Source organism: Temnothorax longispinosus, chromosome 5 (assembly GCF_030848805.1).
Source record: "Temnothorax longispinosus isolate EJ_2023e chromosome 5, Tlon_JGU_v1, whole genome shotgun sequence".
Classification (NCBI taxonomy): Eukaryota; Metazoa; Arthropoda; class Insecta; order Hymenoptera; family Formicidae; genus Temnothorax; species Temnothorax longispinosus.
Window position 1 is genome coordinate 15,200,391 of NC_092362.1, and position 14,120 is coordinate 15,214,510.

Consider the following 14,120-nt stretch of genomic DNA (forward strand, 5'->3'; position numbering starts at 1 on the left):
GCGCTTGCACGCGGGGGACTGGCTCACGTTTACTTCATCATGGGGGCCCAGTTTTTAACGCGAGTCGCGTATATCGCCGATCGCGAGCGAGACGCAATTCCGTGCGCAATCGCTGCGCCACGTCAACAATATCGCCTGTTAATAAATATATAAGATCACGTGGTCCGAGCCGTACGTACTTGCACGTAATCGATTCAATGTTGCTTAACTGACCCGGCAAAGGACCCTTTGCCGGAGCGGAGCGGATATCTTTTCCGCCGGCGAAACTCCTGGGATTTGATATTTAATATTGCAGGTCTTTCTATCCCCTGTTTACAGTTTTAAAGTTTAACCGAAGCTCGATAGCCTTTAGCCATTGATGTTTCCGTATTGAAGCGGTTGTCGTACATCTTTCTTAGAAAAGTCTCTTACCTATAATTGTGGACGAAGGGTATATTCGAAGGACGGGAGGGGTAAGTCGACCCCCCGCTAGAAAGGTGTGAAATAATTAATGCACGCGCGCGTAATAAAAAATTTTCTAGTTGGCGTAACGTGCGACGGATCGCGATTAGGTTTCGCAATGCGGTAAGCGGTAATGGCTTTCGCATCAAGCGGATATTCTTATGGATTTGCGCTGTAATAAGCGTGTGGTACACTCTACAGGTATTTAGTTTCATTCTTTGTTCATAATTAATGCGTAAGCGAAGAATTAAATCAAGGATCGCCGTTAAACGTGTGGACATGTATAGAGAAAAAGAGATGAATAATGATTTCCTTTTGCGCCAATATCGTTATCAGCTAGAAAATTTACATCGCATAAACATTTTATAACATGTATGAGTCTAAAAGGAAACCGCGGTTACAAGTACGTTCTAATAGCCGATGAATTTATTTGCAATTACGTCACAATTGTGACTGTCCTTCACTCTTTTTTTTTTAAATTACTACAAAAATTTAATACGGATACATAATTGCGTTGTTTGTGCGGTATAACGGGCGAGAATATTGAAGACAACAGCTGCGAAAGTTAACAAGTCCACGGACCGACACGGTTCACTTTTTGCAATATATATTTTGTACGGCACACAAGGTGGCCATAATTTCCGAAAACTCGTTATACTCGGGATTCGCAGTGAAGAAAATGCATTCGCTAGAGGACCAGATCCTCGTCGAACGTATCTTGATTATTTTAATACCTACATCTTCTCCGCGAACCTACCGATTGAGATGTATTCGTATATACATATATCCGCGTTCTTGACTGCAGTAAATGCAGTATTATCTTTATACAGCATTTACTGATCTCTATTAGCGGAAATATCGATAAGTTTATAATAATTACGTAAAATAGTCATGAGATATGTAAAATTCATATATAACGCAGAGCAAAATCAATATGTTATTCGGGTTCAATCCAACTAATTTCCAACTAATTTCATGAAATGCAAACTCTCTCTTGGTTAAACATTTTTTAATCCTTAATTAACGAATAAAATTTTATAACTAGATTTAACTTCTTTAATATATCCAATATGCATCATTTTATCAGATTCAAAGTTAAAGGTTCTTGCGTTAGAGTAGTATAATATTGATGTCACTATCGGGAATAAACAATATGTTATATGGCGACTCGCGCGACTATTCAAGTATCGATAAAAGTCGAATAAAAACACCGTGTCATATGTTACGAAAGGATTGTTCGAGAGCAAACACTATATTGCCAAAAATGATATTTTATCTCGATAGTTTTTATTGATCTCTTTCCAATAATATTTTATTTGATGAAAAGTAAAATTTAGGAAAACAAGCGAGAGAAAGTATTGGCTTTGGACCTTTAAAATATGATCGTGGTACAGGTCTACAGGTGTAGGACAGGTGTAACAGTCATTCGTTAAACGATTAGTTATCTTACCAATATCTTAGGTAATACCGCAATTATATTTTAGAAATCTAAAGCCAATACTTTTTCTCGTTTTGCTGTACACATATACTTCTTTAATTAAAAACGGAAAGTTGCACGCGTTTGACAGAAAGTAGAAAAATTAATGCGATGAAGAAGACGTGAAATCAGTAGTCGGATCACTATCCCTCGGAGGGCAAGGTGGGTCGGTCGGGTCTCTCTTCTCTCTCTCTCTCTCTCTGTCTCTCCTCCCCCCCTTCTCTCTCTCTCTCTCTCTCACTCTCTCGCTTTCGCTCTCACGCCATGGTTCTCTCTGTTCGTCTCTCTTTCGTTCTCCATCTCCCTTCCTCTCGAGCTCTCTGAGGTGCCAGCCAGTTTCGTGATACGAAGCGCTTTGGATCGATAGAGAGTGAGCTCCTTCGAGCCCTCTCGGCCTGGCGATTCCTGGAGGATTCGGAGGGAAGCCGAAACGCTCTTGAAGAAGGGCCCCCCCCGGCAACCAGGCCTCGATTTCCGACCCGGGGACCAATGACTTTTGTTCTTGTCTGGAGGGTTCGAGGACTCGAGTGGACGATGAAAGTCTCTGAGATCGACTCGACTCGACTGTCGACAGTCGAGTCGAATCGTCGTGGGCAAGGCGACGCCAGCTGTGTGTCGGAAAATCGAAAACGCAGCTGCTCGAGAAACGCGCCACCGCTATTTCGAAGGAGTCGATGGATTTCAAGCCGATAGCATGTTACACGGCCGCTACACTCGAATCCGTGCCGAAATAGTTCGAAATAGTGCGCGCGCACACACGCGGCTGTGTGTATATAGGATCGTGGGCGCGCGATGAAATATGAGAACAATATCTGAACAACAAAGAAGTATATGGTGGAGAATTACACGGCGCCGATTCGAGCGTGAATTTGGATTTTTGTCTCCCTTGAAAAAAAAAACATTTTTAAGATTTTTCTATGCGAATCTGTATTTACGTATCACTGAAATACGAAGGATCAAAATGATTGTAGCTTAAATAAGATATTAGCGCGGTTACTCGAAATTACATCCAAGCGAAATGACTAATTCCTACAAATATATCACGGTCTCGTATTCGCCAGCGGTTTTCTTTCTTCCGTAAAATTGTCTTGTCGTCGCATATTTTAATGCTATATTTTAGAAGCGGAGACGAATGATTTTCCACACTTTGAAATACTGTTTAGTGACATTTTCTAGGATATTTTACGCAACGAGCGTTTCGTATATCCGACACAAAGCGAGGAATCGCTAAATCTTCGGCCGGTCTGTCGCACGGCATGCGGTGTGTCTTGTCTTATCGAAATCCAGGCTGCCGCATAAAATGCGTTACCTCCGCCCTTACAGCAAACCTCGACCCGAAGACGTTAACGCATTGTCTGCTCTGCGGGTTTTTTATATTTTACTGCGTATGCGTCATAGTAGGATTTTTATCTTCATAAGCATATAATGATAAAATATTGTGTCACATGATTAAATAAGACCACATCTTCGTAGGTAGTGCGTTGAAACGCCCACTTTTTACTTTATACTTTACATCGTCATTTATTTATGCTATTCAGAATTTTGCATTATGTGACATTTATTTTTTTTTACAAGCGTTTAAAAAAATTTTTGAAAGTGAGTTGGCTGCCACTATGGCGATCAACTGAAGTCTTAAACACTAATCCGAAACGTACACGCGTGTTATAACCCAGGCCGACTCTCCTTTAACTTCGCCTCGGTGTTTTTGCTTTTGTCGCTTCTTCTCGTATCTCTCGCGAGAAGAGAGACTCACCGCCGCGCCGTCGTCGTCGTCGTCATCGTCGTCGCTACCGCGAGAGCAGCAGTTTAAAGGTAAACGGGTTTCTCTCTGCTCGCGCAGACACACCGTATACCACATCACCAGGAGGTTGGGCCCCGGCTCTCTCGCTGGCCACGCTGCGCGTATATACGTACACGCAGCGTGCGCCCGGCACGAATCGCCACGCATATTGAGGCAACGGTGCCTGTCTGCCTGCCTGCCTGACTGCCTGCCTGGTTGTCTGGTTTGCGATGTCCGCTCGATGCATATCCCACGCGTTGCTTCAAAATTTCATGAGCCCGAATAAAAGAAATCGGAGAATATCGGCGCGCGAGTAGTACAAACGTTATAATGAGAACTCAAGGGAGGGAAGGGAGAACTTCTCAACTTTAAGCTCGCGAAACGTGTTGTTATTGTTGGCCGAGTCGATGTTTTCATCGAGATCGCAACTTTTTTATAAATATTTTTAGCTTTCGAGACGAAATTGTGTTCGGTTAAAAATATCCGTTCACGCATTGCGGGCTGCGAGTTTAAGAACCCTGCAAATAGGCGAAATTTCTCGGGGATTGAAGAATCTCGGTGCACGTTATCGCGTCTGGAAACGTCGTAGGCCGACGAAGAGACGGACTATACTGGTCTTTATATCAGGAAGATCGATAATTCGTTCTTCTCCACAAGGTCTAAGATGATCCATAACTTTCTTTAATAATTTCTTTGTCAAATGACGAACGTGTCCGTACGCGTGATTGCCCCTTCGGAGTGCTGGCAAGTTTTTGTCTCGTGGCGACGGGACGGCGTGTCGTGAATATTCACCGCGGCGGCCGGCGTCGGAGGAAGAAACCGATTTCGCCGCGGAGACAGAAGCCGCGATTCCGCTTTTGAGCACCTCAAAACGCGCGAGAGCGTGCTTTCGAGAACGAACGTCTTGCTGCCTTACCAGTTTACATTTACAGTTGGCGGATCTTGCGAACAATCTCTCGGAATATTATTTTCATTTCTGATTTTCTCAACGAATTGAGAAACTTATTTTCACCCGCGCTGCGTTTCTCGTGTACAATTTCTGAATTTTTTTTTTGCAGTATCTTCTGCAGTACCTAACGTAAAGCAGACTCACGTTGCATAATTCCGTAATTCCGCGTAACTCCGCGTACACTGTACCTTCATCGAGAAATAGTTCCTCGAACACGATCAATAGTCGCGACGCAACGCGAAGAGAGGCGATATTAAGAGTACAATAGTATAGAAGAGAAATGAAATAATTCGTTATATATGTATGTATATAGTCATTGTTTGGCGATTTCAATCGCGTATCATATTTTGTCGAAAGGCATTTATCACGGAACAGGCTTTGTCTCTTTAAAGATCAAGTGCTCCGTCTCTTTTCCTCTTGGACAGGCGACTTGGTTTATCACGTTGTCAGTGACGAGCGCGAGCTAGCACGAAGGGACCCTAAAAATACACGACGAACTTACGGTTATCGTCGGGGCCCACAGACATTTTTCCCTCGAACATGGGCCTGGGGCTCCGCACGAAAGCAGAGAGACGGCCCCGAGTTCAGACCCGAAAGCAACGGGGCCTGGATATTCCGGTTCACTTAATCGTTTCCTCGGACCTGTGCCGGGGATCACGGGGCGGCGATGCCGCGATGGTTCTCCGGCCCAAAAAGGCCCACAAAAAACGGCGGCGAGCCGAGAGAGGATCCTGAGAGAGATCCTCGCCACGTCGAATAACGCAAACAGAACGCCATGTACAGCTTCGTCTAAATTATCTGTCAAGGGATGATATTGTTCTGGCCGAGCTGAACGTGTCTGGTATATACGCTGTTCTATTACCGTTGCATCGAATTTTGAGGTCTGCAATTTTTAGTTAAGATGAATACGGAGAAAATTTTGGAGTAGTATAAATGATAAAAATAAATGGTTTTTTTAGGGGTGTTTGAATTTAGTGGGAATATATGAGAAAATATTCTTCGTAGAATAAAAATTTAATTATATTGAATATATTATATCACGCGTGCGTATAATATTGCACACAAAATATGCGATATTTATGTCATGAAGTATTTACGATTTTTTAACTACTTACAATTTGACAAAAGTTATAGATGAAATTAATTGAATTTTAATTAATAATAAAAAATATATATAAATTATAGACGAATAGGTCATTTTGCGGTTATATCGCTGATTCGTCACTTGTTCAAACCTGAATTGTAGTTCTGACATACTGATTTTTCTGACGACGAGGTCGACCCTGAGGATTCACACACGTGAAAAACTATAGCGGTTCGAAACTAAACAAATTAAATGACGACTTTATACAGACAAACGTCGCACGTATTATCAACACGTAAAGACATCGCTGCCATTTGCAGACCTTAAACTGCCGTCGTTAAATACGCTTAAACTTTTCGTTTCGTATTCACGTTCTTGGAGTACTTTGCACTTGCGGAAATTACGGGAATTAATTATGCATATGGTATTCGAACCGAACGTATTTCCGGTGGAGACTTGCTCTTATCCTTCTCGTTCTTCCCTTCTCGGTACGACGCCGCCGCTCTTCTCGCTCGCGCCATTACGTTAATCGCTAAAATGCATCCTTGTGTGTTTTTTTTTCATTGCACGGAACTGTCCTTCTACTCTGTCCTTTTCGCTGCACGTAGTTATCTCTTTCGCTTGCGTAGATTACAGTTAACGTTTATATCACCCAAGTAGCAATAAACGTCGCTCGTAATACCTTTTACGGAACGGTGGAAACTTCCCTTCCATTTGTTTTCCCCTGCGCTTCGACCTATCGACGCGACTGTATGTATTATTTGTAAGTGTCTCTCCCTTGTTGCATTAACGACTGATTGTACCTCGATTCATTATGTAAACATCGCGATCGATAAGGGAGAGGGAGCAGCGTTTTGCGTAAGTGTACGATTTTTCCTACTCTTGCTGCCTCTGTGCCGAGAACTCGAGTGTCTAAATGTACGCCTTGCGTGCCGGCGAGCTGTTGAAAAGGAGCGCTTATTCGGATGTTCGTTTAATTCACAGAGCCGATAATCTTTCTGTATAATTGTCGATACCCCTAACGTTTCGCAAAGGAAACCCTTGAGAAACATAAAGTCGAAGCGTGCGAGGGACTTTAGTATCGAAGCAACCTTTCGCGCTGCAACAAGCTGATTATTGCAGTAACGAACCTCGATCCTTGTTTTATTTCAGTTTTGATTCTTAACTCGATCTTAAATCTCACGAATTTAGTACTGTCTGATTAACTGGCGACCCGGTGAATAAATAAAATTCTAAAATATACTTACAGTATTGGTAATGAGTAGTAATGACGAAATGAATATTTGAATAGCATTTTAGAAATAGTAGGTAATCAGCTATCTATAGACAGAAGTTAAATCGTAAAATTCATTCATTGATTCGCGGCTCCATAAAGAGCAAGATTTACTGCTTCTGATCGCGCTAATCTTGTTTTATTCGATTCTATTGGTTAAGTACATTTTACTTATTTGGAATATTTAGTGAAAAATTATATTTCAAGTTCACACGTGTGCGCGGCATTTTATCTATATTTGAGAAATAGCGCGATAAATTTTCAATATCTCTGGCAAAAATAAAGACAGAAATAACCCACTTTGGGGCCCACGATTACGCGTAACTAAAAATCGTAATTAGCTATTCTATCTATTTCAAAGATTTTTAAGTTATACTAGTCAATTCTCTCAATTAGTTCTGTCGATATTCAGTTACGCAAAAATAACTTTTCACTTAAGGGGCACTAACCAAAATGTTAATTAGAGTTATCCAAATAATTTGATTATCTAAAATCTCGGGCGCCCTAAAGTGGTTTATATTTTTCCCAGAGAGTACGTATACTATAAATAAAATTATCAAACAAATTCTAAAATTTTCCTCGAGATATGAAAATAACGTGCCCTGCATTATTTAAAATGACAATGCGTCGCTCAAAATTCGCCTCGCGAAAAAAAAAGTGCTCTGGCATGCAACGAATTTCATGTCGATCTTTGGTCCCCTTGTCTGCGCGACGTGATACAAAATTATCTATTAACAAATATTGCTATCCGTTTGTCCTTTCGACGACAGTCACGTCGTTATATAAAGTAGCCGTTAATCGAAGAAGGATCCGCGAGCACTATTTACGACGCGCGCGACATTTCCGGAAATTAGCGGCGTAAATATTCGCATTACGTGACTTTGCTAACGTCCCGTTCGGTTTATTGAATACAATTTACATGCAGTACGTATAGTCGCTCCTTTTCACGAGTACCTTACCATATTACGATACTCCAGTGTTGGTAAAAATATCTCGTAGCAACCAAATTGTTATATTTTTCGAATAAAATATCTATAAGAATAATATCTGTTTGTATGTGATACTTGATCACGTAGAATCGGAATTGCTCGCGGTAATAATTTCGATCGTTACGTAATTTTAATTTTAATATCGCGTATAGAAAATGTTTTCATCTCGATATCTATCACAAAGACAATATCGACTCTCGCTTAAAGACGATTGATCTTTATATTTAAAACGGAGATAGGAATATAATGAATTTTCATGAAACTGTTTAAACTCTCCGAGAAATGCAGATCGGGAGCAACTTTGCATTTAGATATATGAGTGCGGTCACCAGGAAGTGCGCGCGATATCGCATATGAGATATACATATTTTAACAACACTGGCCGCGACGCGACGCGAGCTAAGGACGAGCGTGAGAAAAGACTGAGGAGAAGACGATTAGCAGAGACGATTAAAGTAATGTTTAACGCGACGAAAAGGGTCATTCTCGAATTACGAGCGTAGCACATATAAAACGTCGAGGAACGCATCCGATTTGGTTGTCAGTCGGTCGCACAAGTCGTTTACTTTGACGATCGGTATTTTGAATCGTTTTTAGTTGAAACGTTTACCTATACCCGATAACGCTTAGATAACCGCGACTTATCGCGAGGCATTTTTCTCTCCGCGACGTATATTTCTTTCTGGCTGGATTGATTATTCGACGCGGATATTTAAAATCGTTATCGCGATGCCTTGGCGAGTAATACGATTTAACTCTCGTTGAAATCAGGAGGTAAAACGCAAAGGGGATCTCGTTTCGATTCCAGTCGAGCAGGAATCGTCGGCTCTCTTCAGGAAATAAACACGATACGATCGAACGAGTTTCCATGGCGAAAAATATCGAGGTATCGCGGGGCGCGATATCGGCTATACCGGTCAGCTCGGACGTTCCCTTGACGCGTACGTCTCGCGTTACGAAATGTCAAGCTGGGGGGAGGGGTTAGAGAGACAGAGAGAGAGAGAAAGGAGAGAGAGAGAGAGAGAGAGAGATCTCTGTCACATCTTCGTTCGAGATCCTCCCCGACCGAGGTAACATTTAAATACCCTCGCCAGGTTCTTCTCGGTGCACGTCGATCGGTGGTTCAGCCAAGTGATCTTGCGAGAGAAGTGAGAAGACAGCCTGGCTGGCTGCGCCCAGCGTCGCGCGCGCACACCGAGAAGGAACCTCCTTGTGTCAAGCTTGAGGACGACGACGACGACGACGACGACGGCGGCAACGGCAACGGCAAGGAGAGGGAGAAGGAGGAGGAAGGGGAATACCGCCGGACGAGAGAGCAAGTGACAAAAAGGACAGGGTGAGGCGAGGAGTAAGAGGGAGAGTAAGAGAGAGACAGACACGGGCGAGAGTAAAGAAGGACAGACGGAGGATGAATGGCCCCGGGAGTCATCAGCACCGCAGCTTGGGCATGCAGGGACGTTACAGAGCCGTGGTGGCCAATGGCGCCCCATCGGGGCCGCACGCGCGCACCCCCGCGTCGTCTCATCCCCGCAATGGTGGTTGGCACCCCCACGGTCTGCACCAGCACCAGCAGCAGCAGCAGCACCAGCCTCAACAGCAGCAGCAGCAACAGCAACAGCAGCAGCAGCAGCAGCAGCAATTCGCCGCCGGCAGCAAGGAATACCCGTACCGGCAGTGCCCGCCACGATATCACAATGGGTATATTAACGAACTCCGCACAATTGCGACCGTCGTGAATATAACGCGAATTTTCGCGGGCGGGCGTGTTCGAGAGGACAGGGACTCGGGCAACGATACCGTGACGAGAATATTTCTGTAGAGTTGTCCGTAAATCTAAATTTTTTTCTCGCGGAGACGCTTCTGTTGTATCGAAACGCTTTGTGACGATGAAGTAATACTTCCTTTGACGTGTCTTTTTTCAAGTCTCATTCCCACGTATGTCGATACTTTTTACACTTCGATCGGATTCGTTTAATCTCATTAGAAAAGGAACGATAATGTTTATTACTCAAGGAAACATACGACAAACTTTATTTTTCTAATGTAATATGCGTGTGATTCATGGTAAGATCGTTCCGCGATGACGAAGAACGTACGCATCTCATTAGAAAAATATGTAGGATGTACCGGAGGCGGGGTCAGATTTGTACCATATATTAGCGATTCTCAAACCGTCTCGAATGAGAGAGCTAACGGGACAGAAGATACGGCACTTCCGCTTTGATAGAAATTTTGTTTTGCTCCACTTGAAAAATTTACTTTCAAAAATACGATTTATCACGGAAAATACATGCAAACATGCATCGGTAAATTTATAAAACATATTGGTAAATTGATCATTTCGGCATTAATAAGTTTTTTTTTAACAGATGTCTGCTAAACTTTCTTTAGAAAACTTGATCTCCAGAAGTTGAATAAAAGTTTCGTTAATCCGTTCGACATTAAATGAAGAAGGAGAACTTAGTAATTTTATGTGTACTTCAGAAGTTTATCTCGCGAAGGTAAATTATAAATTGCGCTGGTGATTGAAAGTCTCCTTCGTATATTTTGATATTTTTTTATAGCGGAAAGTCATTACGTTACGTAAACGGAAGACATTCTCCGAACGATGGAGAATAAGACGAATTTGGGACGCCCTGTACAATTTTCACGGACTTTCTACCAACTGTAGAAAGTCCGAAGTAAATAGAATTCCGTTTATTCAACGCCTGGAAAACGCTCTCGATCTCTATCGAGATTGGCTCAAAAGTCGACACGCGTTTCATTACGGGATGGATCGAGCTTTTTCTTCTTCTTCTTTTTTTCCCGCGCGGCGAAAATTCTCGTGCCATGCTCCCATTATTCACCATGCATTTGTGCACGAACTTGGTGCATGGCTTAGCGAAAGTGCGAGATACACACATGCATACACATATATGTACACGTATATTATATATTACATACATTTTATATAATATGTACGTTATATATTGTATAAAAATATATAAATACACATAATATGTAAAATGTATATTTCTAATGAGAGATTTATACATAAAATCAATTTTGTAATTAAAACCAGACTAAGCATCGCATTCAGGCTAGGCCGAGAGAGACCACGGTGTTTGCGTGTATTTAATTTTCAGAGGGGCCGACGTTGAAGAGTCGACGATTCTCTCTAATCAACGATAATCAACGGGCCCGCCGCGATGACGTGCCCGCGAGACGCGCTTTATTTCCGCGCTCTCGCACTTCGAAACCCTTTTTCACCGGCTCGCCCGCGCGGCGCCTATGTATTTCTCGTTTATCTGCCTACCTTAATTTAAATCAGTTTATCGATTTTTCTTCTCTCTCTCTCTCTTTCCCCATGTGCCCGACGGTGCGCACTTTCGTTTTATGCATATGTGTGTGTGGGGTGTGTGTGTGTGGCATCGCTGAATTCATTAGATACGACTATTATACTCTTGCCGCATGCGTGTAGATCTCACAACCTTACAGACTTACGAACGTTCAATTAGGATCTCCCGTATAGGGCGTCCCGATCTCTGCCTTTGATCTTAATGACAGAATTTGGAGACGATAGTAAATCCTTGGAGAATATTTCCGAGCGAAGCCGTAATAAAGTAATTTTTTAATGCAGTGTAAAGCCAAAATTGACCTTCGGATTGAAAATCTGATAATGAAAGTTTGCATGGAAATTTAAACAGTCTTTCTATTTGTTTGCACTTACATATTTTACAGCGTTTAATTCGAAAATAAGATATAAGCGTCTCGACTCGATTTTATTTAAGGGAAATTCGATTTCAATAAAATCGATAACTGTGTCGTTAAAATTATATAAAAGCGAGAATTTTTGTATATTTTATGTATATACACGCGGACTCTATTGCTAGATAATCGGTAACTTTTACTAAGTACTATTGCTATTAAAAAACCTAAAAAAAAGCTTGAAAATATTTTTTAAGTACGTTGATTTTGATGAGATATATCTAAGGAAGGTAATTAAAGATGTTTTTGATTCTGATAGAATTATCGATGCAACTGTATAATGTATTCGCATCCTCTTGCAAGTAATTGGTTCATCGTCGGCGACTATTGTTTCGCAAACAAGAACGTAGAATCAACGCTGGAAATTTTACTTTTAACGCAATTTTTCGCTGCTCACATATGTATGTATCATTCGGAGAAAGTACAGTCGGTCAGTGGCATTGTGCATGTTAAAGACTGCAAGTTGCATGCAAAAAGACATTGAAAAAGTGCTGGCTCATGCGTTCGACTTGAATCACTATCAAGCCTTGCCTATATATAAATTCATGTTGCAAACACGTAATGTATACTTAATCACTTCACGATTGCACGATTTTGAGAGGCGCGACTCTTTCTGTCTGTCGAAATATTACACCAGTAAAAGTAACTTTATAGAGTAAAAATTTTTAATATATGGAAAAAAAGTAAAAAAAAAAACATTAGCTCACATATAGCTAACACTTTATTTGTATCTCTATTTATATTTCGTCGAGGGATAAAATTCTCTAATAAAATTCAACGTTGGGTAAATAATTCGGTTAATTAACTGACAAGTTAAATTTCATTTTCCGGAACGTATCCCTTGAGAAGACGTTACATTAAAATCACACTTTTAACAGATTTTAATTCGCGGTTTAATTAGCACAACAAGTAACGCATGTCTCGCAGCGGTTTATCATTTCTCCTCGACTAGACGATTCTGACGGTCCATTCTCGCGGTCGTACTTCAAACTAGTGTAATCTCCGCACCGTCTTACGATCGGGGCTATTGACGCATGACATCGACATCTTTGAAAGCCATTTAGCTCCGCCAATTGACTCTAATATCCGTCGAGAACGAACGGTTTTACTACGCGCGCCCCGCTTTTAACATTTTACTTTCCTCGACTTTTTCCACGCCATGTTTATACGTTACGCCCGGTTATCTCGTTCAGCATGCTCGCGCATATTTATCAGTTTCGTGCAAGTGTACACTTATGTATAGATTTTTTTCCCTCTCTCTCACGACCGCGAGGCATCTCGATTCCTTCTGTCGAGTCTCGCGAATGTTGACGCGTGACGACTAAAAGTAAAAGAAAATAAAGGAGGCAAGAGAACGCGATAGATTCCCGACAAAAATGCTTTCTTTCACGGGGAAATCGGAGGAAAAATCAGTCGAGTGCCATATAATGCGACGAATTAAATACAAATACATAAAATAAATCGCGAGTACAATATGCAACATTGATGTCAAGCCGTACGAACGCACGCGGACGAAATTATGTAAATAGCATTACGTTACATCATGTACTACATACGAGAGTGTAGTGTGACTATTTTACCCAACGTCACGTCGTGCATTATGTAACGTTACAGTTCGGCTTCCATTGACACGTATGTATATTCTTTATGACGCCCGCTCGGCAAAAGTATATAACCAGTCCGATTGTGCGACGATAAATAAATCCGCGGCGAATAAAAATAAATAAATCGTCCGGCGCACAACCAGCTTGCCGAATCGTTAACTATTACGGCCAATTTATTCGTCCCTGCTTGTAGGTCAGGCAAATACATAGAGAGAGAGAGAGCCGTGTCCCCGCCGCGATCGGACGTCCTTTCGGCCGGCGGATTCGTCGCGGATTCGGCTGTCGCTTTTCCGTTTAACCGAAAATTGAAGATGGGTATAGCGCCGATGAATGTCAGCGACAAAATTATCGCCGCGCTCTCGAATCTTTAATACGGGCGAGCGCTTCTAATTTCGGCCGTAATAAAATGTCACGGTGCAAAGGCCTCTCGCGCTCGCGACTTATTTATCAGCAAAACCCCGAAAGTATCGCCTCGTGCAATTTATCGACGATATTTTCGCCTCGCGAACACAACGCCGGTCTCCCTCTTGTCCGTTCTTGTTTACGACGCGCGTCGTCGCCGCGGACGTCGCTATCGTTTCAATTCTGATGACTGCGACTTTCATAAAAGCGCTCGCGAGAGGAGAGGCTTGATGCTTAATCGCGAACCGCTCGAGCCTGAGCCTGAATCCGCGACGTTGCAAATCACTTCGGGAGCCGAGCGAATCATCGTACGGAACCCTAAACTCGTCTGCCTGCCGAAATCGCGAGACGCGGGACGTGGAGGAAGAAATCGA

General features: G+C 42.3%; 1 protein-coding gene across 5 annotated transcripts in view; it reads left to right on the forward strand.

The window, feature by feature from the left end:
• Mura (ring finger protein murashka) overlaps positions 1–14,120 on the forward strand; it is a 54,316-nt gene that overhangs the window by 24,339 nt on the left and 15,857 nt on the right. For 4 of the 5 annotated variants that reach the window (XM_071779703.1, XM_071779701.1, XM_071779702.1 and 1 more), the window contains exon 2: positions 9,088–9,691. The exons of the other annotated variant lie outside the window; for it this stretch is intronic. In XM_071779703.1, the coding sequence (XP_071635804.1) occupies positions 9,402–9,691 (290 nt within the window). In that variant the 5' untranslated portion in view covers positions 9,088–9,401. The remainder of the gene's footprint in view (positions 1–9,087; positions 9,692–14,120) is intronic. 5 annotated transcript variants of the gene reach the window in all.